Source organism: Gambusia affinis, linkage group LG01, assembly GCF_019740435.1.
Source record: "Gambusia affinis linkage group LG01, SWU_Gaff_1.0, whole genome shotgun sequence".
Classification (NCBI taxonomy): domain Eukaryota; kingdom Metazoa; phylum Chordata; class Actinopteri; order Cyprinodontiformes; family Poeciliidae; genus Gambusia; species Gambusia affinis.
In genome coordinates, this window is record NC_057868.1 from 24,432,815 (window position 1) to 24,457,052 (window position 24,238).

The 24,238-nt window shown below is 39.0% G+C and overlaps 1 protein-coding gene across 3 annotated transcripts in view; it reads left to right on the forward strand.

The window, feature by feature from the left end:
• Positions 1 to 1,949: 1,949 nt before the first annotated feature.
• The window catches only part of LOC122837578 (adenylate cyclase type 6-like), a 43,776-nt gene continuing 21,487 nt past the window's right edge, over positions 1,950 to 24,238 (forward strand). Inside the window, exons 1-4 of one of the 3 annotated variants that reach the window (XM_044128030.1) lie at positions 1,950 to 2,369; positions 2,739 to 2,861; positions 7,410 to 7,585; positions 7,871 to 8,744. In XM_044128030.1, coding sequence (XP_043983965.1) covers positions 7,872 to 8,744 — 873 coding nt within the window. In that variant the 5' untranslated portion in view covers positions 1,950 to 2,369; positions 2,739 to 2,861; positions 7,410 to 7,585; position 7,871. Of the gene's footprint in view, positions 2,370 to 2,404; positions 2,862 to 7,409; positions 7,586 to 7,870; positions 8,745 to 24,238 lie in introns of those variants that run through there. The other 2 variants (XM_044128038.1, XM_044128021.1) reach the window with 2 other exon arrangements.

Consider the following 24,238-nt stretch of genomic DNA (forward strand, 5'->3'; position numbering starts at 1 on the left):
TTCTTGTCAATCCATTGAATACCATAAGCTGTATTTTATAATTAAACATTTAGCCAGGATCCAATAACAGATGTGTAAGAGCGACCCAAACCTCAGTCACAGCCCCTGAGCACTGACAATGTGAAATTAAATCATAGCTTGGTGCATGAACTTATTCCTTAAAATTTATGTTTTTAGTTTTGACTCTGACTTTGGTTTGTATAGAAACAGAGGAATCTCTCTAAGCTAAGTTGAAGATAATCATTAACACTTTTATCCCTTCTTGCCTGAACTATTGTGACAGCTCTTGTTATGTTTTTATAAGAAGGAGTTTCATTGTCCTCAGTCGGTGCAAAATGCATGACAGAGAGATACCAGACAACACATCACACCCATTATAGATTCTTTGCTCTGGCTGCCATTACATTTTACAACCCACTGTAAATTTTCAGTCCTTACTTTAAAACCCTTATGTGTTTTTGGTTTCTTTGTACATCTCTGACGTTTTTAGAGCTTCATATCTCCTCTTGTAATCTCATATCATCTGGTCAGAGGTTGTCAGTGCCACAAATTCATTTTTAACACTGAAGGAGGATCTTTTAAGCCCCGGGTTATGAAAAGTGCTTGATTATTTGCATTGACTTTGCTGAATCTTTTTACGTGCATAAAATTTTTTTTTTTCTTGTATTAACAGGCTTTTAGTGCATAGGTATCAAACTATTTTCAGTCAACCAGCAACTATTTTCTCATAGGAAAGGCAGCCTTTCAACCTCAAAGATATTTTTCAGATTTTTTTCATCACCCTAATGTCTAGCTGTCTACACAGAGGGCTGAATTGTATTTAAATATGCCCTTTTTGTGATTTTAATTTTTAAATTTATTTTTTATTGTCAACTGTGCTTCTTTTTATTTTCAGTGTTTTAACTTCCCATAAGAATATGTGTGTTTTTTCCTTGTTTTAATCTGTAAAACTTAATGTTTTAAACTTCACTTACTTACTTTTCCATGTCCTTGCTGGGATTTCTCAGGGTGTTCTGTGGTTTTCAAGGTAAAAGAGTTAATAGTTTGTGTCAATGCAGAAGCTGCTTTACAGGTTTACAGATTAAACATAATAGACACGTGATTTCTGCTTGCTGCTCGTGCTAAAGCTTTTTTTTTTTTCAGTGTTTGCTTTTCAAATTATAAACATGAAAACCAAGGGAGGAAACAGTATAAACAACTGAAACCATGTATTTACATACACTGTATTGAAGGATACTTGAGATTTTGTTTCTAATTCTCTGATATCAACAAAGACAAAGTTAAGATCTTTTTTTTTTTTAGTTTCTTTGCATTCTGAGGTTTTCATGTTTAATATTTACTTTTTTTCTAGAATTGTCGTTTTACTGGGTATCTACAGCAATCCTTAAGCTAAATGTAAATTTTTTAAATATCTTTCTTACTACTCTTGGATTGTTTTTTAAACCCAACATGACATTGAGTTGCAAGTGTTACTCATCAACCTTTCAGACATGAACGCCTGGATTCCTGTTATCAAGTCACACCTCGAGAGGGAAGGTTTAACCCCAGACAGATGTCTGAGATGATAAAAGGAAGATTTTATCTTGTGGTTCTAAGGATCATCTGTTTTTATCTATAGGTTGATGTCACAAGACATTAAATGAGCAATCAGCACAACTTGTAATCCTTAAACCACTTTGTAATTAATTTAGGGATTTAATGAAGAATATTATTTAGTTTTTTTTCTAAAGCTTTAACGTCCTGACCAATGTCTCTTGAGAAGCTGCTTCAGTATTTCAACATGTTGTCCTTTTGCCATGATTCCAGCCATTTTGTAAAGGGCTTCATTCACTCCTACACCAAAACAACATGATGCTGCCATGATACTTCATAGATGAGAAGGTGTTCTCCCTACTTTCCTCTACAAATATAACAGTGGCCATTGCGTTTTGACACTTTCTTTTAGTAGATTACAAAACAAAAAATTCAGTTAATTTAGATTTTATGTTGCTTTTGAATTACTGGCTTCTTCTTGTCTGAGTGGCCTCTCAGCCCAGGTAGGGAACTCGTCTCACTGTGGATGATAATTTCTTTCCAGCTCAGCCATCATCTTTGTATTTAGTTTTTATGGTTGACTTGCACGTATCACATGAAAACACTCTTAAAAAGTGGGATGAAGTTATGCATCTTCGCCACTAGATAGAGCTCTCTGGCTTGATCTGATTTTCTTCCAGAGTTCAGTTTTTGTTACGGACCACCTGCCACTTTTGATCTGCATGTTTGTAACCAGGTCGAATCAGTGAGTTGATACCGAACCGCCGTCAAAGCAGCGTTGAAACCTGTCACCTCTAGGGGGACCGATGCGTCCAACAAAATGCAGTAGCCAACGAGTACGTATGTTCCTGCTTTTCTTACCTCATTAGGAGTTTGTTTTGGTGTATTTTTTCTGACCTTGTCGACATAATTAGTCCTTCACTGGGCAGGTTCCGGATATGTGCCAGAGAAAGTGTTCGGTTTAATTATACGTACTGTTAAAGTTTTAGTGTGGCTGAATGAATGGGAGTTAATGCAATGTCCAAATATGGATAGCAGGTTATGTGTATGTGTGTGTGAGTGAGAGAGGGACAGAGAGAGAGACGGAGAAAGAGAGAGAGAGAAAGGGAGAGAGCGATATATAGAGAGAGACGTCCGGATTGTAATGCTGAGCTCTCACTGGGAAGAGCGAAGACTGTCCCACTAATTTCCCTCCTGCTTCCCAGAGCCCTCTCCATTCGGACGGATCCGCATCTGAAGCGCGTCGCGCCGGCTGAAGTCGAGCTCCACTGCGGCGTTGGAGTTTCTTGTATATCGGATATATTCTGACATACATGGATATCCCGATGGTGAGTAGCCCACGGCGCTTCTCTCGGTCTTTTCTTCCGTGCATTGTAAATCTGTCAGAACTGAAATGCAGTCAGATGATACAGCAGTCGGAAAAAATGCCAACAGCTGAACTGTACAGGCTTTCGGTGTTATAATGGTCTCGGTGGCGTTTAGCAGCCAGGACTGTTCTGCAGGAATAAACACAACAATGCTCCTCAGCGTGCCTATAAGAAAAAGGACACAGCCATTCGTTTTACTTTTTCCAGTTTTCGCCGGATTTGTAACAAACGCGTTGCTTGACAGCTTTGGATATGACATTATTCTTGTCCAGTGATGTGTTTGGAGTCAAAACAGGATGAGGGAGAGGCCCGTGTTCTCAATTCTGAGCAACCCAGACTCGATTATCGGCATGTAGTGAATGTTTATCTGCGCATACTGGTAGTGCTGATGGATCCACTTGCAGAATCTTTTACTTTTTGATTCAGTTTTCCTCAGTTTGTTCTGCAGTCAGTGCGCTCCAGGCTCGCTTCAGTCCGTCAGATCCAACTCTACGTCCACGTGAACTGTGGTAAAGAGAATACATGAGAACACACAGAGCCATCGACTTTCCCCTGTAGGCTACTTGGTGCGTCCTGTTATGTAATGCGCCCCGGTTCGGCCGGCTGCCCGCAGCCTTACCGACAGGGCCTACACGTGTTATTGCCAAACATGTTTTCTAACATCAGGCTCAGCAGTGATGGCAGCCGGACTAATGGGACGTGTCAAAACCTAAAAAAAGGGGTGGGGGGCTATAATAAAACCCCTTTAAATTCTTTCGAGAATGCCTACCTGGAAATTACAATCCTAATTTGTAATGCATGCATGCAGGACAGCTGACTCCAATCTGCCCATGTGATGCAGATTCAGCTCATGATATATAGCAGATGTCTGTATGCAGACTACAGAATGTTTTCCACACGAATCAGAGGGCAATCCTCAATTAAAAACAACAACAAGTAAATACCCAAATGATGTCCATGAAGTCTGAGAATAGACTAATTGTTGAAGTGGGCAACCTGGAATTCAATGATACTATTGTCCTATATGTGACAGGGAGTGGAGTGTATATGGGTGATATGGCTCACTGCCTCGGGTGACATTTTCTCAAATGGCTGTGCAACACTAAAAAGATTTTTGTTTTAAAAGAAAAAAAAGTTGTAACAATCAGACATGTGGCGCTGCGTACATGCTCAGTATGAGGGATTTCTGCAAAGTTAATGACTCAGTGCAATAAACTGTGTACTGTTGCCACATGGTTCATTAAGAGGAGGAGTTGCTGTAAAGTTCGTGACTCAATGCAATCATTTAGATGTCCTTTAGGAAGAGAACTTTGGACAACTTGGCATAATAAACTCAACTAACTGGTTTATTTATAACTAGGATTGAACTGGATATACATTGATCTATTTGTCTTATAAAGTGCCTTGAGTTGACATTTGTTTAGAATCTCGCAGTATAAATAAACTACGTTCATTACAAATAATCCATTGAAGATGGGCACTCAACTGTGTTATTACAATGTAAGCACTTTAGGAAAATATGGCCATATATATCTGGAGGTAAATAAAAGAAAATCCTGAAGGGATAGTAAATTAACCTTTTTAATTTGTTTGAAAAAAACCCCCAATCAAACAGGACTCTGATATTTTCCACTGAACAAACCATACCACAGTCAATGACCAATGCTCTAAGGTGCAGTGCACAGCAAACCTATTAAAACATGTTTTATTCAGAAGCATTAACAATTATGATAAAACTAGCCACAGCTAGAGTTCAGTAATCTGTCTTTATTGGTGCACTTTAGCACAACACATCTAATGAGTGTTGAATATGAAAAATAATGAACATCAATAGACAAAACTCACCATGTCATTCTAGTTCAGACAGAGTTTTGCTGTTTCTGTGCTGTTTGAAAGCAGGGGTGTCAAACTCCAGTCCTCGAGGGCCGCTGTCCTGCAACTTTTAGATGTGCCTCTGCTGCACCACACCTGAATAGAATAATTAGGTCATTAGCAAGGCTCTGGAGAAGTGATCTGCACAAGGAGGAGGCAATTAAACCATTTCATTCCAGTGTTTTGTACCTGTGGCACATCTAAAAACTGCCGGACACCGGCCCTTGAGGACTGGAGTTTGACACCTGTGTTTTAAAGTATTGAGATGAAAGGGGGCTAGAAATCAACCTGTAAGCCTTTGAGCTGCAGATCCTATTTTCACACATGATCTGAGATGACTCACCAAGCAAAAATAGCAACAGGATAATGTGAGAGTGAGTTTGATTTTAGAAACTTATGTTCTATATATCTTTATATATGGACAGACCACTGAGAAAAAAAGATTAATGCTCTTCATCCAAGTGTAGCTCCTTGTCTAACAGTGACACTTAAGAAATACATACTAGTCGTTTTGCTGCACACAGGTGCTTTACCTTTCAAAATGAGAGATGTTTGACCCACTTCATCAGTAACGCTGAACATCATACCTCTAGTATCATTCCATACCTCATTTTGTTCCTCAAGGCCAGCTTGATTTTAAAAGCTTGCATGTGTGCAGGACAAAGCAGGCTTGAGTTGAGTTTTATGAAAGGCCAGAGGCAGCTTAGGGCCCCCCCACAGCTTTATGAAGGAGCTGCTATGTGAAAGAGGCCATAGATTCCTATTCAATGCTAAATTAAAGTGCTATTTCAATAAAAGTAATCTGGATTACTTTTTACTATCTCCATGTAAAATAACAAGAGTGATCAAACCAGAACCAGATATTTATGCATTGAACCGTGATTCTTTTCACATACTTTGAGATTTAATCAACCCTAGAACTGTTGTGAAAGAAAAAGAAAAGGTAATTCCCTTTAGCTTGTGTTTGCATCGTGGGAATGGGTTGCAGAATGACCAAATGGCCATATTTTTGCAGGTGTCCCCATTGAACACAGATAGCTTTTTTGTGTAACATCTCCTATAGATAGGAATTTAAATAAGAAAAGCTATGGACTTGCAACATATTCATTTGCATTTGTTATATTTTACTACAAGCAGTAGCTTGTTTTATATGGCGTTAGCTAGCTATTCCAAAAGCAAATTGTAGCTTTCACAGCTTATTTCCGTCTTACTCTAGAATAGTTTTACATCTAATAAGACGTTTATGATGCTTTCTCCTTGTGAGAAAAATACAGTGTTAGTTATTGTTTGTTTGTGTGAAGCACCGCTCTCCCCAAATCCCACACTAATGTCGACGAATGTACTTTCCCATCACTCATATGTATTTCAGAGTCACAATTTGAACCAGCTGTACATTTTATGCAACTCTCAATCAGTTGTTTTTCTGTTGTGGTTGAGTGACTCATATTCAGGACTGGTGGAGATTATACATCTCTTTAAGCACCCTTTATTTGTCCTGTTCTTACAAATAGCGTCAGCTTATCGAAAATAGCAGAAATTGCTTATTAGGTTTGGAGGTTTGCAGTGCCCTTGACACATGATGTTCTAGTTAGCCGTTAGAGGTAAAAGGAATGGGAGGAATTGGACAATTTAACCATCAAAATCTTGATCTTTGATGATGTCCAGTCACTGGGTTTTTGTTGTCAAATGAAGCACACCCATCCTTGACCACAGATGTTAGAGTAGAGTGCAGTGATAAAGAGAAAGCAGAATGCAGTCTATCTTTGTGATCCAAAAGCCCCCAGCGGCAAGTCCAGAAAAACAATAATCCCTGTGAAAGAATTGTTGAAATAGTTCTGTGTTCCGCTTTGTGGTTTGATGACAAATTGCCGTGACGGGCAATGCAAGGACATTTTGCTGTCAACAACAAATACTTTTTTGTGCTAACAGAAGAGCAACATATTTTGTCTGCCTGTTACAAGCAGCTAATGTGGAAAAAATTAAAAAGCCAGATGACTATTGGCTCATCGACTCTCGAGTCAGAGTGACCTAAAGATGCACACACAGACTCACAAACTTACAGTCACTATCACAAACTTCTCGCTTGTGCCAACATGTCTTCAGGATAATTGTGTCTTTAGAAATGCCCTAATTCCCCTTGGCAAATATTCAGTAAGGTGTGAAATATTCCTAAGAGTTGTTGGCCCATACTGACATGATTGTATAATGTAATTGCTTCAAATCCATCATCTGAATCTCTTTGCAACTCATACCAAAAGTGTCCTATTGTACATCTTGAGGCTGCTGACGACATTGAGGTACAGTGAACTTATTGTCATGTTTGAGAAAGCAACCTGAGAGGTTAGACATGGAGCATTATCCTACAAGAAGAAACCGTCAGAAGATGGGCACACTGTGGTCAGCTGGACTGTTTATGAAATGTATAGTAAGAGGCCCAAAGTCTTCCAAGAAAATATCCACAATGAATCTACGACTACCAATCTGAGTTATTGACAAAAGTCAAATGGTTACACCAGGTTCTGACCACACCATCGGAAAATTGCAGCTGAAATCAAGACTCACGCAGTTTATCCTAACTCCTATTTGATGCGCATCGACATAAACTGTTCTTTGTGTGTGTGTTTTCTTTCCTTTTAGGTGATAAAAATAAGTGTGAGAAGTTAAATCTGAAGGGAAACAAAAGAGAGCGACTTCAACTCACCCAAACCTCTGATGCCTCTGGCGACTCTGAGCTCATGTTGTGTCCTTGCTGGGATAAACAAGTGGCTTGGCCAAAGAGCACAGTGTTTCTACACACATTAAAGCCCACACAGGTGAGAAGTTCCTCAATTTTATATGGCTTAAATATTCTCCAGGAGCTACTGTGGCTCAGTTGGTAGAGTTGTCTGTATGCAATTGAGATTGTGGATCGATTCCATCTTCCTTGTACAACAACATTAATACAAGTTGAGCTGTATCAATGTATGAATGTTGATATGTTTACTAGAGTGACTGGGGAAGAGTGACTCTAGTGTAAAGCTCTCTGAATGGTCAGTGTGACTAGAAAAGCACTTTGCAAATTCAGTAAATCTACCTGGTTGTTTCTTGGTTTTTGGCAGGATGTCGTGGGCCAGAAGCCTCTTCGTAGGCAGAGAGGATGACCAAAAGACGGCATGGGGAGAGCGCAACGGCAAGAAGAGGAAGGACAGCTCGTCACTATGCAACCCACGTTACATGAGCTGCCTGAAGGACTCGGAGGACTCGGAAGTCCCTAATGTTTCCCCACAGTATTACCACTGTGAAGCAGGTGCAAGTGGGGGCAACTTTGGCTTGAGGTGTGGCTGGCAGGAGGACCACTATGGGAAAAGGGTGGTTGGTGTAGGAAATCCCTGCGTGGAGGATGGTGAGCTGAAGGACAAACCAGAAGAGGAAGTAGGGGAATTAGCAGGGAGAAGGTGTAAGAAGATGATTGCTGCAGACTGCTGGAGATGGCTAATGTGGGTTTTTCAATCCAAAAAATTTCAGTCTGCCAAGCTGGAACGCCTGTACCAGCGCTATTTCTTCAGACTCAACCAGAGCTCCCTCACTATGCTAATGGGGATGCTGGTGGTGGTGTGTGTAGTCATGATTGCCTTCCACTGTGTCCACACTGAACTTAATGTGGCCTACATCTTAGTGCTGTCAGTGGCCACGACTCTCTTTCTGGCCATGATGGTCGTGTGCAACCGTAACAGCTTCCATCAAGACTACATGTGGATTGTGAGCTACCTGGTGATCGGGGTTCTGATAGTCCTGCAGGTTTCTGGGGTGCTGACGGTGTCCCCCCGCAGTGCCTCAGAGGGGCTTTGGTGGACTGTCTTCTTCATCTATATTATCTACACTCTGTTGCCTGTCAGAATGAGAGCTGCTGTACTTAGTGGGACTGTGCTGTCCACCGTTCATGTTCTCATCGCCTGGCACGTCAACCACGAGGACAAGTTCATTCTCAAACAGGTAAGTGAGAGCAGATCTGTGATAGTTTTTGAGCATATAAAGTATGAATTATAAACTGTTGCCCTACATTATATTTTTCATATTATGACAGAGAAAAATACATTTGTCTCTTTTTTGTGTCACATTCTTAAATGTAGCAGGACAAGAGTATATGTTTCATATTTTATTTAAACTAGTGATCCTCATAGATCACTAGAGGATTTAGTGATCTATAAGATCTAGTGATCTAGTGATCACTAAATTACTAGATTCTCTAGTGATCTAATCAATTATGATAATATGCATCATAATTGCTTAGAGAAATTATGATGCACACATTTCATCGCCTCAATTAATTCTTATTTTATTTCATTGTATTTTATTTATTTTCATTTCATTTCAAAGTTTGATTCATATTTAAACCTTCTAAGGATTAGATTAATTAACCCTTTAACTGCCACCCTCAAAATACATACGTAATACATACGTAAACTTGGTAGAGCTTTACATTAAATGTGAGATTTCCAAAGGCCTGCCAGGATTTCCAAATTCAATATATCACAATATAGCCAGACAATAGTATAAACCAGAGCATTTCGCTGTATTATGTTTAGCAATCAAGCATAAAATCACTCGATTTCTCAGTACGTCTCTTAACCACTGATTACGTTGCATGATGTGACTAAATAATACCATAGCACAGAAAAACCACATTGTTTAGTAACATTTGTATTTTTAATTTGGTATGAGATCCTTATGGCCTTATGACAAAAAAAATATCTTATTTCGAATTACATTCCCTGTGTGATGGTAAATCTGTAAGAGGCGAAAAGGAAAACATTCCCAACATGCTTGTCACCATACAGTTGAATACAATGTTGTCACTGTGGTGAGCAATAGAAATGGCCTACTTTCTTGCCTCGACACAAAAAGGACAAACATTGTACTGACTCCTCAACCACTTTTCCGTGTCAAAGGTGCCGTACTAAAAGTAGAAAGTTCTCTAGATCTCTGCAGCTTTTCAAATTAGGTTTTTAATGAGCCCATGTTTTGTGCTGTGGGGCAGCTACAAGCAGCTCTTTGGGATTTGTGGAAGGTCATCTGGGTTGAATGAGCCCGTTTAACTGCATTGTCAAGGAATATCATGATAATGTAGCATGGTGCCATTCAGCCCGAATTCCCCTAAAACAAGGAGTCTATTGTAGTTAAATAAAACAGGGTGGGGTGGGATGCTGGGATTGTGCAATTCATTTTATGGAAAACAGAATCATTACTTCTTCACTTTGCAGCCAGATTGTAATCGGTTCATCTGGAAGCACACTGGAAACATTTCTTGCACATTTTATATTTGTTTTTGTGTCTTTAGTCCTTTTGCTCCCATTTAATCTTTTCATAAAGTGGATGTTTGCCGTTGTAAAGTTGTTTTTGGTTTTAAAAGCTCATATTAACTCCACAGGCGTTTGGCTAACAATCACTATTCTCACCAGTTAGTTCGAAATACCTTTCCCAGATTAGCCAACATGCCATAAGCGCAAAATGCACGAGTTTGGTCCATTTAATATCCCAGAATATTGATCTGTCATATTTACAGTTGTAAATTTATTCTACTAATATTAAAATCATCTTGGAGTTTGAGCCAGCATGTTTTTATGTAATATCACTTTTTAAAATGTCAAGAGCTCGTGCTAACTTGGTTAGATTGTTTATACGCAGGTCAGAACCATTTTTAAGGATATTAGTCAGACAACTACTTACTAACTGGGAAACAAATTCAGTTTATTAGTAATATTGTATGTATTTTTCTTGCCAATTTGTAGGCTGCTAATAGATACCAAAGTTCACTTTATGTGTTAGCATGAAATGGAAAATTCCTTCAGCTTGAGGTGATGTGCACACATGTTGGACGGTTGTAGAAGTTCGAGAAAAAAAATTAGCATAGAAAAATTTAATCTCAAGCAAAAATCAGCTGCAAGATTCCTAAATTGAGAAGTTGTATTAATTCTTTGTTTGTTTTTGTTGTTTTAGTTTTCAAGCAATCAGAGGAAAAAAGAGACGGTCTGAAAAAGGGTCATATTGACAAAACTCCTAGTCTGAACAGAGTGACGAGCAGCTCAATGGTTTGATGCGGATGTCTACTTTGGCCCTGGCTAGCTGCACAGATCTGCTGTTGATAGACTGTTTGAGATCTGGACTTTCACCACAGAATGTTTCATGTTGTTTGAACAATCAGTGAGCGGACGAGAGTCTCTCACAGTCGGACAGTGAACTTGGTACAATGTTTTTATGGCTTACACCAAAACACTGTTTCGTGTTTTCCATTGTGCTATTTGCAAGAAGAAAAATGGTGGTGCCTTAATAACAATTTGCCTTCCACCAGTTTGAAGAGTTATTCTGTGACAATCTCAAGAACAATTACTACTTTTACTTTAGTACTTCAAATCTAACAGCAACAGTCTCACGTTACATTCCCCAGATCATAGAGCATGAAGAGGGTTTTACTATACAAAATAAATTATTTATCTCAGTATTCCTGAAAACAGATGCTCCAATGCCACTATGTGAATTTTATTTTGTAAGTGGTGCTGGAAAAAAAACAAGTTAAAACAAAATAATTTAAACTGCTTGGAAAAATTAAAGAACTGAGTCAGGAATTTAGTTTATGGATTTGGAGGAAAATATTGTCTGTCAGTGCAGCTCTTTATTTTAGTATGATAGGTGATGCTAAAATAAACAGACAGCAAGAAGAGGCAGTGAAGCCACCACAAGTGGAGCAGGGGATCCTGTTTGTTGGAAAATGCACCAGTTAGTAATGCTCTGTTTTTTTTCCATCCATGTGCATCATCAATACAGTTGAGACACATCTCACTGAACAGGAACATACTAAACCTAAGGATTGGGACAGGTGGGAATATGGAAATCACGTTATTTTTGAGGTGGGGCTCCATTAAAAATTCAAAGGCAGAAATATCTTGCCTGTGGTAGTTAACTGTTGTATAAGTCTATATGACGTGGTCCAAAGGCTAAAGCTAATGCAAGAAAGCTACCAAGACAAAGCAGACTTTGGCTGTTTTGAAACAGTATTTACCTTAAAACATGTCATAGAGGTTTATGCGATCCTTATCTTATGAACCTTTAAACTATTATCATGTTTGCACTGGATGGGTATTTGTACAGAAGCTGTTGAGTATTTACAAAGGAAATAAGAGGAGGAAACTCATGAGACATTTCCTACACTACATTTCGTTGCTTGTACTTGTGGCAGTGCAGTGACAATAAAGTTGAATTCTATTCTATTCTATTTATGCAGAACAGCATGAAAAAACATTTCAAACCTGAATAACTAGCATACAGAAAATTAAGGCAGTCTAAAACTTGGTAAATGTTCAGCTAAACTGCCATAACATTTTACTTTTTTAAATTTACATTAGACACTTTAAATATTCTTTTGTAAGTGTGCGGCACGCTCAGAACTGGAACGTAACTAACCTTCCAGCGCACAACAGCGAAAGGTTAAATCACGTTCACATAAACATCTGGGACATGTTTTAGACTGCAGTTGTTTAATGACGGTAGGAGTCAACTGCAGCCTTTGCTGCAAGCTATTCTGGACTGGATCATTTATAGAAAATGAAGTCTCATTGACAGGAGGTAGCAGAAGCAGAAAGTTCAAATCATAAAACACAAAAGCAGGTACTTGAGCAACAAGAAGACAAAGACAGCCAGTAGAAAATGATGACAATGCACCTTTGAGAACCAAAGGACCTGTGGAGTAAATTTAATGAAAAGGCAGATCTAACCCAGTCCAGGTGACAAACAAGTCTGAGTTTTTAACAAATAGCTGAAAGACACTTCAAAGAAAATAAGAACAACCAAACCAGTTTCCCATAAAAGGGGGTCTTTGTGTTGCTCTTCTTCTGGTTCGTCGTCCCTCATGAGCCAGCCCGTTCTCCCATTTGTCGTTTTCCTGCAGAGATATTCATACAGGATTAGATCAGTGGAGATGAGAAACGGACAAACAAAAGAAGTCTGTGTGAGGGACCTCCACCACGGAGAAGGGGAGGTGGTTGTAGGGGACGGAGGTTGTGGGCTTCGACTGTGGTGACAAGCGGAAAACCATTGATGTTGAACATGAATAAAATGAACGGCTGACTCACCCTTATGTCAAAGACCCACCAGTTTCTTCTCTCTCCTTCTCTGAGTCATATTTCCATTTTCACAAAACCCCTCTCACATGAAGTGGCCTTTTTTCTTTCACAACAAGGAGAGATTGAGCTCGTGCTACTTGTGGGGATTGCTTCCATTGATCCCAGCTTTTCAGCACTGTGCACCGGTCCGCTTTCCTCTGCTCTGCAGGGTCTCTTCAGATAACTGTGGAGCGATGAATGTGTAGCAGCTCTCGGGAACAGGGATGCAACACTGCTGCTGTTCACTAAAAGTTTCTCCAGAACCCTACGAGAGAATGGTTTAATCGCTCTTAATAGAGTTGTAGCCTGTTATGATGTAAGGAGAGAAATCTGTCAGGTTCTGTGAGGCTTCCTCTTAGAAAACAGCTGTGTTGTGTTTGAGCATTATTCATTTGCACAACACATCCGGATAAATTATATAAATTACATGATTACTTTTCCAACAGATTAAGTTGGATCCAGCTATCATTGATTGAGTATTGATGGATACAGCTTGTTCCATGCGTGCAGATTGTGCAAACCTACCTCCAGATGTTTATTCATGGAGACTGCTTTGGTTAGAGCTCTAAAGGCTTCACAGCTTCATGTTTTCACCACTCCCTTGTCTGTGTTTTCTGTTTCCAGCTTGTAAATTTAAAGAAGGTGTTGGCTCTTACTTTTAACATTCTGTATAGTTTCTGAATCAGACAGACAACAAGACTTAGGAATGCTTCCCTACAGGTCTTTAGTTATTTCAGACAGTTGGCTTTAAATTATTAAGATTATTCATGTGTGTCCTGGGAGAAAGAATCATAATCATAATCAGCTCACATCATAATAAAACTTGTTTCTTTATGTGGATTTCTTTTTTCTTTTGTTGCTTCATCTCTTGAAACCATAATTGTTTCTATTCCCTTGATAATATTTCTTGCAAACTTGAGTGAGAGCTGAGTGAAAAGTGAACAACATTTTTGGAAAGTTTGCAAAGGGTTTTTGTTGCTTAAATCCCTTCAGAGTCGTAGCGTTAGCTCAGAATGGTTTGTTTTTTCAGTGCCCTTCAACTTTTTTGTCCAATTACAACCACCAAATTCAGTGTATTTTATTTCTTGCTTTATTTAAGATGGGATAATTCAGAGGTGAAAATAACATAATCCACGGCACCAAAATTATTTTTAACTAAAGTTTGCAAAGTGTGACATGCACTTATGTTCAGTCCCATCAATGAATACGGGGATGCAAAATTTTACAATTTTGCATGATAAAATTTTGTCGACCAAATTTTACGACGCAATTGCAGGTGCAAAGTCTTTTAAGGTATATTCTGACCAGCGTTGTAGATCTAGAGACTAAACGTTTTGCTAATGTTTGACGACAAACCAGATCAAACTCTGTCAGATTGTATGTAAAGCATCTGTAAATAGCAGTTTTCAAGTGTTACCAGAGATGTTTGGTTAGATTGTTTCTTTAATGATTAGAACGCATGTGGGGAAGTGAACGTGGCTCGCTGTAGTCCTGGCCTTTTTTTCCCCCAACCTTTAGTGTCTGTTGAGGCAGCCTGATTGATGTGAAGGTGATTAGAATAAGCACTTGCAGTATGACACTGTGGAAAGATCACAGTGACTATTAACCTAACTACAGAGAGGTTAAGATTTAACCTTCTCTATACAGTTACTCCAATTCTGTCTGGACATCTCCACCCCATCTATACTAATGAATTGATGCACAGTTAGCAGGTGGTGGAAGAATATTTCAGCCTTGATGCCTAAAATGTTATGACCAGCAATACAGAACATTTTTAACTGAGCTTCAATCTATAAACTCTGCTGCAAAACAGGAAACCACTGGAGCAAGAAATAATGACCCATAACAAATAATGCACAGCAACATTAGCTGGCTGTTACATTCAGAATAACCAACATTTCCATTTACAGTAGCAGTGTTTTGTTTTTTTTGTAGTCCAGCCATATAGGATCCACTCATAGCAAAAAAAACCTCAAACAGAAAGAATAACCTTTTTATACATAAATGCCAAAACCATTCAACTGTAAGAAGTGACCAAATTCCTTTTATTATTTTACAATTTTTTCCTAATGAATTATTTTTTCTAATTAATACATCTTGAAATTTTAACTTTATTCCAGTCGTCCTATTTAGGATTAAAGCGTGTGCTGAGATCTCAGACCCTCTTAGAAACCATCTGTGTGAAGTCTGTGTGTTTGGATGTTTTTGTTTTTATGGAATAAGTTTCTAAAGTAACTTTCACTTGCCTATGCATAATTCTCAGACTTCTTATCTGACGTGATAATTTACAAATAGTAAACATTCATATACATATTTACAAGAAATGTAAGTTGTTCATGATTGGTAGGATAAATTTAGATGTTCAAATATTGAATAGGAGAAACCTACATTATTTGTTTAGTTCAGAAGACAACGACTGAGCAGATGCTTAAGTTACTGAACCCTGTAGGCAGTGATATATGGGGAGTTGAGGTTAGATGCATGTGTAAAACTCCCAGGTTTCTTTTAGAAAATGACCTCTGCTCTCTGTCTGCAATGTTATATTGAAACTGAAGCCGCTGATCGTCTGTTCTCTGTCTCAGTACAGTTGATTCTCATGATCTGGGTTTTTGTTGTTTTTAGCGGTGTTAAAATGTCTGTTTGGCTTCTTGGCTGCAACCTTTTAGAGGTAGAGGCTTTGAAAATAATTACTCAGAGACCAAAACTGAAAAAAAAAAAGTGCTTGTCATATTGAAGTCACTTTTCCGTATAGGGATTGCTAAGGTATAGTATGTATATTGAATTGGCCTTTTCATTTTATGCCACATTTAAAGATACAACTCAGATATTGCTCTTGTAAATTATCAGTTTTTTAATGTAATTTAAATTGTAAATAAAAACAATAGAATAGAAAGTTTAATGCAGAAATATGGGCGAGCGACCTGCAGTTTCTCTGCAGTGTTGATTTTTCTGCCTCTTCTTTTCCTCTTGATGATCCTCCTCAGATTGTCTTCAGATGGGATTTGGGTCATGTGAGTGTGTTGGTGGTTGTGGTACAGTGGTCATTAAAGCACCGTTTGGCATTGTGGGTAGGTGCCAGTTCCTGTTGGAAAATGACATCAGCACATCCATAAAGCTTGTCAAAAGTGGGAAGCATGAAGTTCTCTAAAATGTCAATAGTGACCAGGGCCTACATTCATTTTTACTTCTTCCATCTGTCACAGACATCACCAGTGAAGTGATTACTGTCAGAGTTTAGCTCTCATGTTCCTGCAACTGCAGCTGTTGAGTTTTCTCAGTTGAGTTTTCTTCTGTTTCATAAAACTCACTGGCCCTGCAGCTTACTCTAAGCATCGAGTGATTTGATTTTTTTTGGTTTTTTGAGAAGACATCAGTGTTTCTGACCAAATTATTTTGTTTGTGTGGAGGAGAGAGCTGAGCCTTGCCTAACTAAGTAACAGCGGATCAGGGAGATGTAACACCAAAGAAAGTATATCCTTCCCTTCTCGCTGATGATAGCAAATTCTGTGAAATTTCCCATTTTATTGTGGATTTCCATTTTGCTTATGTGATTCTGTCTGCATTTTGCTCATACCAGAAATTACAGTGCCCTATAATTATAACAGTGTGATGATAAAAAACAGTAAAAACAGAGAAAATCTGTGAAATGGCAAATAATTTTTGCTAGCATAGTACCTACAAAAAAATTGTACAAAGAGAAAGTTACGAAGGTTGGTGTGGTTCATGTGGCTGAAATGGTGAGAATGTTTCCCACAATTCTTTTGGTTCAAACAACACTGTGGCTCAAATAATAAACCTACCCAACCTCAGGGTGGAGACTCTTTCATTACTATATTACAACTACAAACAGAGAGACCAACACGGATAATTTCCGTTGCTGCTAGTGGGAAAAAATTAGGATTACCATTAAGCCGTACATTTCTTTTAAATCCAAAGGGAAATAGCAACCCTGCTTATAATCAAGGACCAGGCTTCTAATAACAGTTCATTGTTTACCAGTAATTTGACTCTACAAAAGTAAATACAAGGATCAAGGCTGAACTGTCATAATAATCAGTAATATACAGTAAAAATCCTTATGCTGTTAAATTGTGGCATGCATGATTATGGATAATTCATCTCTTGCTGAGTGCACTGTCCGTTCCAGTTATGGTGGCAGGAAGCTGAATGCCTCCTTTGTCAAAGGTCACCATCACTTTAGCCGACTGTCTTTTGTTATTCCCACTACCCCAGCTGTAATTACACACGGGAAACACTGACACCGTATGACAGACTGGCATGAGAGCGTGCTTTCTGAGGCGAGGCTGAAGCAGCACGTTCACTAGCTGTGCACAGACACCCGACTTCCTACCCCTGATATGTACACACGTCTGGCCAGCTCCTGTTTTTTATTGTCAGGGATATCATTGTCCCCAGGAATATATATATATATATATATATATATATATATATATATATATATATATATATATATATATATATATATATATATATATATATATATATATATATATATGCTTTTTCTCCCTCAGACTCACAGTAGTGTTTTTTAATGAGTGATCTTTAGCACAAGGCCTTGGTCCCATGATTTTATTTTCACACACTCAGGGTAAATCCAAAGGAAGTTGGAATTTATAATCCCCCCCCCTCACTAAAATGTGAAAAGCTGATTAGATGTATTGTTTTGTGTAACAATTATAGCAATTATAGATCCCAAAAATGTCTCTCCTTTCACTGCCGATCGCAATATCCTACTCTATGTTTTCTTACCGTTCAGTCCGTGTGAACCACATTTCCAGCAGCATTTGTTTGGGAACACCACGGCACAGCAGAGTGCAAAGCAGGGAGAGCAGAACATCATAAATCAAAGGTCATATACATGCAATGCAGCTCATGCTTTGCTCTTTCAAGCATGAGTTGAAACTCTACACTTGGATTCATATTCTCATGAAACACCGGTTTCATAAACATGTTATATGACTCCCTTCCACTGTGGTCCTGAATTCGTGCTAAAAGCCGGATGTGTCACATTCATAAATTCAGTATCATCCCATCCTTGACAAAGCAGCTTGTGGACTGAATTTTTTTTTTTTTTTTGCTGTTTAAACTATAACCTCTTGTCCTTGTATTGATCTGTGTACTTTGTAGTAAAAGCCAATATTGTGCACAGTGCAGGAGAATGAACCGCTAAAGTTTTGCTGTTGCTGTGAACAGATGCACAAAGAGTCATAATGAACATAATTTACTTTTATTTGGCTACTACAAATGAAGGTAATGCAGATTAAAGCAAAGTTTTTGGCCGCCACACACGCCCTCACCCCAACACACACACCAACTTGAGAGACAACCCATTCTGAATCAAGATCGGATGATCTATGAACCTCAGTTTTCAAGTCTGGAGATGGATTTAATTGGATTAAAGTCTGGAAATTGACTGAGGCATTCTAACACATAGACATGTTTTGAATACAACCCGAATATTCAATTCCAGCAACATTTCCAACACATGTGAAGAGTTGTATTTAAAAGTTGACAGTGAGTCTTGGGGACTGGAGTTTGAGACATTTGATCAAACTGTTGCCAGCCTCAAAATTTTCACAACGTCCAAAAGGTTTTCTTCTTAGTCAGCTCTGCATGCTTCTGTCTACACTGCTGAAAAAAAGGTATCTTCACAACATAATGCTGCCAGAGCCATGCTTCAGTGTCACGTTGTGGTCATTGTGTGACTTCTGAAGGCAACTCCGAATTGAACTTGGACTTCATTTAGAGGAATCAAAGCAAAGTTTTACAAATAAAATAGAAGCAATTTACTTTCCATTTCACTCTTATGCACCATTTGTCTTAGTCCTAGATGTAAAATTCAAATGAAAAAGATTAAAATTTGGTGTGTAATCTGAGAAAAGGTTAAAAACATTCAACTTTTGTTGCTTCTGCAGGTCACTTTGCTTTCCAGTTTTACGGCATTGTCTAAATATTCATGCTAAGTTGGTCTGTCTTTAGGTGAATAGGTGGCCTCATGTTGTGCTTAAAAGGAGATCTTATAGCAGTCGATCTTTGAATTCCTGGATGTTTAGCTCAGACTCAAAACAGTTAGTTGATTTGGACTGTGTTAAGGTCTGGACTCCGTAACACAGTCCAAATCACAAAAAGGGGACCAGACTCAGTGACTGATCGCCTGGCGTTCCTCTGGCTGTCGTGTTGTAGTTGCAGCTGTGCCTACGAGGGTGTCAGCGGACAGGAAGTGGAGGGTTGGTAAAAACACAGCTGGGAGGAGGGTGTCATGTCCAGTTCTGCCCTCTGCCTGCCCGCCCTCCCCTCCTGTTCGTCCAGACAAACAGTGAGGAAGCCAGAGCCTTGTGAAGCCAGGCCGTTATGACACACAGTGAGTGCTGTGCTCTGAATTTGCTTCATCTAATGAGTGATAATTGGAAAAGGACAGAAGAAGGCATTTCTTCTGTTCTTCTTGTACAGGGGTCAGCAGCTTATACGGCCTAAATGAGTCATATTTTTTTTGCTTTTGTTTCTACGAAGTTAATCAAAGCCACAAAAGTCACATTACTCTTTAGATCATATTTTATGTGTGAAAATTACGGCTTAATTTCAGTGTTTAGGTTTTAGAACAAAGAAAAATAAGAAACCAGGAAGAAATGCTGCATGAAAACTGATCTACGAATGAATTTGACAGGCTAATATGTGTTTTTTCTTTTTACCTTTTATAAGTAATAATAGTTTGACCAGTTATTTCACAGACTATTACATGTTTTTGCTTTTTTCCTCTTTTAAACTAAGCAGATATTGGTTAGGTGATTCAGTTGGTTGCACATATTCTGCTTTGTCATTTGCCAACTGCAGTTTTAAAACACTGTTCCCTTAGTAGGACTGAGTTTGGTTTCCCAAACTGAAATATATCCAAACAACCACGTGTCTTATTTCTGAGAGAGGGAAAAGGAGAATAGCCTTCTTTCTGTCCGCTGGAAAACATTTCACTGCAACAGGTGCAGGTAAGGGCTGCGTTACGCTGCGCTCTATACAGTTGGGGGAAACTCCATTCACTCCATCACTTTCTCTAGGATCTCATTAAAAGCACATTAAACCACAGGATGCAAATGCCGGCAAATATTTGTAGCTGAAGCTGTAATTTATTTAAAACCTTTGAGGCCACAAACTGGTTCAGAAAACTAAAACTAAAAGCATTTCTTGGGAACAGCTGTTATTTAGCAAAGGTAACAAGAAGTCAAGAAAACCACTTTGGGCTTTTTTGAGTTTATGTGTTTGGTTTATTCAATAGTATCAGTACACTGTAAGCATGTGAAGCTGTAGTCCGATTGCTTGTTTGTGAACACAAGCTTGGCATTAAAGCTGATTCTCATGATTTTATGCTGTAAAATTAAAACAGAATGGATGTTGCTGAAAGCAGAAACAACGTATCAAACCTCAAATTTCCCTTCAAAGCCTCAGGTTCCACATGTTGTACAGACAAAAAAAAAATAAAAATAACGGGAAACAAAAAGAAAGCAAAGTGATTCATGTCCCTGCAGCTAGGCCTTCAGCTCAGAACCTGTTGGTTAGTTTTCTGCAGTGAGAAGTTTTCAAGACAAAGTAATGCAGTCTTCCTGCTTCACTTTTTAGGGAAACGGCCAGGTTTCAAATAACAATACAACACAGTTCTTTTTGTGTTACATTTTTTTGCTAAGCTATCTGTTAGTAGCCAAGAAACCCTCTGTGGCTTTGTGGACTCTTGATTGCCTTTTTCTCATCATGCAGAGGAGAAATACAGACAAAGTTCCTCGAAGTACCTGTAAAATCAGAGCCTCCCAAATGCATTCTGTCTGAAAAAGGAAGAAGGTAGAAAGAGAAGAGCAGAATAGAGAGGGATATTATGATTTTTATTTAAAGAAAACACTACAGAGTAAATAAAACCTTATTGGACTATCTGAGCTTTGTCTATCCACAAGAAGGAACAGGCAGAAATAAGTGAGACAAAAATAATATTGTATTTGTAAAATCGACTTTTTTGAGCATGATGTCATTTTATTATGTTATTCCCTCATCAAAAACATTCCTGGATTTGTTGCTTTGGTTCTTCTGCATGTTTGAGCATTCCTTGAATCTCCCCTGGTAGTCATTCTGGGTGTAGAAATATTTGCTGTCACCTTTTCCACAAAGCTCTTCCCTGCAGCTGCAGTTTCCAGTCGAGCTTCCACCAAACAGACCCCCAACACCCCACCACCACCACCACCACCACCTCCAGCCACTCAGCTCCTACCGACTAGCGGCAGCAGCAATTAGCAAACACCTGGAGAAACTGCTTGTCTGCTTAGCTTATTTTACAACTACTACTTCTCAGTCCAACTGTCCCAAGAAGCAGCATAATAGAAAAGCATTGTTGTGATGACATGTTGTGTTGGAAAGAGCAGGAGCTTCTTAAAGAGACAGAGGCCAATTTCAAGGCAGATTTCTTTAAAAGAATGTTTGATATATACAGCAATTTCATGACAACTTAAGGCAACATAGATACTTGATTGTGCAATAAAATGGAATTGTTCCTAGAAAATACATAACACTGCAATTTTCTTCTGTTTGGTTGCTTTTGCCAGACAACCTGAGGTATCGCTGACATTTTGCTTCCACCAATCGCCATTTCTCATCCCAATAATATTTCAGGGTTTATTTTTGAGACAGATGTACAGCCTGTCTCCAGCCCAGATTAGCTTCGTGGAATTTGCCTCAGCTTTTTGCAGAGATCACTTTGACGTCTCGCAGGTCGCCTGAGACTAATTTTGGTTTGGCCTGAGTCCTGACGAAAACAAAACTCCGATTCCAGGCGGCGGGGACCCAAGATGGCAAAGACAGCCACCCACACCCCAGTGCGACGTTCATCTTTATAAGGAAAAACATTTTTCTCTGTCACTAATTATATATCATTGTAAGCCGCAGAGTGATAGCAGCTAGTGCCACAAAGTCTCTCATCATTGCCTATTTTTACCACGCTATCTTTTTAGGCATTCATCCACACTGTGTGACTCTCATCTGTTATAAATTCAAAAAATTGCAGATGCCTATCAAAGGTCATTTGCTGGAGAGTTGCCTTCATGTCAGCAGCAGTCAGAGTCCCCAGAGTCCATGTGTTGACTTGTGGGACGTAGCACTCTGGCCTTTCAGAGTTTAAGCTCAAGCTTAATGTGGAGCTCAGAGTACAGAGAATATATTGACTTTTTTAAGCTTAGGAAGACTCCTGCATTGCTTACGAGGATGACACATTTTAGAAAATATATTACACTTATTGTACACAAAAGTATTCGTACTCGGCAAACCTTTTCACGTTTCACCAAGTTATCTCAAGAGGTTTTGGGGGAGACTTTATGTGACGTGGATCAAAACAAAGTAGTTGGGAACTGCCCGAGCTGCAATGTTATGGTCTAGATCACAGGTGTCAAATTTTTAGATGTGCCACAGGTACAAAACACTGGAATGAAATGGCTTAATTACCTCCTTCTTGTGTAGATAAGTTCCCCAGAGCCTTGCTAATGACCTAATTATTCTATTCAGGTGTGGTGCAGCAGAGGCACATCTAAAAGTTGCACGACAGTGGCCCTCGAGGACTGGAGTTTGAGACCCCTGGTCTAGATCAAAAAATGTGCATGTTTGATTTGGCCTAGTTAAAGTCAAGATGAAAAACCAATTGTAAAGCCAGAAAATTAATATTCCCAGTCACTAGATGCTCTTCATCTAGTGACTGTGCTTGGGGTATTTTGAAAAGAAGAATGGTTGGAGAAAAAAACTATTCCCTCCAAATGTGGACAGCTTGGAGAAACAAAGGATACGTCAGAGAGTTGCAGGTGTAATTACAGCAAAAGGTGGATTTACAGAGGGCCGCATCACTGTGGCTGAATACAAGTGTATGCCACACTTTTCAGATTTGTAGACTTCTAAAAAATATATTTATTCCTGTCTTTCCACCTAATAATCTTGCTCTACTTTGTGAAGTGCATCACATAAAATTTTAAATAAACATCTTGACGTTTGTTGATCCTGTGTGATGTTTCCCAAGCACTGCATGACACCAGTTCTTAGTTTTCATTTCCACTTATTTTGTGGAACTCTGTGGATCTCAGGCCTGAAGTTGAAATGAGTTACTGAGATGCCACAGTCACCTTCACTCAACTTGCATGAGAACAGACCAACACAAAGGCCTCTCATGAAATGTAATATAGATCAGCGCATCAGCTTTGGCATTTTGTTTTGTCCCTGAATGAATGAGTAGCTCAGTGTGCACACATGTATGTTCCAGCTTTACTTCTGCTCGAGGGTTTTGTTCAGTGGGATGTTAATAAAGACAGAGTGGATTTTCTGACTGTTTGCCAAGGTGAGGTCTTTTCCATCCTCTTCCTCCATTTGTTCTTTAACATTCTATCCTTCTTCAAGACTGTATAAAGACCTTACTGTGAGCCACACCTTATAAGCCAATGTTTGGATTCCCTTCAGCACCACCGCCAAGAGATCTCTGCAAATGTAAATGCTGAGCAAGGATAACCTTCGGAGAGCCAAAAATCGACACAATAAATGCTCAGGAATCATCAACTGTAAAGGTACTACTTTATTCAGATTGTGATAGTTTGATCACTTTGAGAGAGAAAAGCAGCTTCTGCTTCTTCTGCACCACATCTCTGTTGAGGAAGCGGAGTGTCGGCTACGTGTCTGGGGTGGATTTGCGAGGCCGGATGCTTGAACAGACAAAACAAGCTTCAGAATCAAAGAACTGCCAGTGCTGAAGAGCTTTCGTGCACTTCATGCTTAGCTCCGGATTTATTTTATATCCCCTATAAGTGCTTTTGGGTCTGCGTGAAACTTGACTTTAATGCTTTACTTTCCTTGAAATAATATACAGGCTACAGACAGGCAAAAAATCGAATGTGGCGCTGCAGGCCCATTCTCAGGACAGAATCCTAACAGTGCATCGTGTTAGGATGGTGTTAGCTGATTTCAACATGGATAGTAGAAAAGCTGTCCAAAACTTCCCAAAAATGGTTTGCTTTCCTTTCAATGACTCCTCATGCTGACTAGTGGGCGGATGTGACCTAAAGTGACCGTTGGGTTTTCAGCTACCGCTGTGCCATTTTGAAAAACCTCTGCTTTATATCAGTATTGTTGTGAACATACATACTTACACACAGCTTCCTCATGTAAAAAGCTGAGTAAAATGCCTTCTTGAGTGATGCCAGAGTTTAAAGTTTTTTCTTAAAGGAACTTCTAATTTTTCAAAACAGCAACCAAAACCAATCAATAAATCAATTAGCTTGAAATCTCCATAGATGTCTTTGACATTTTGCT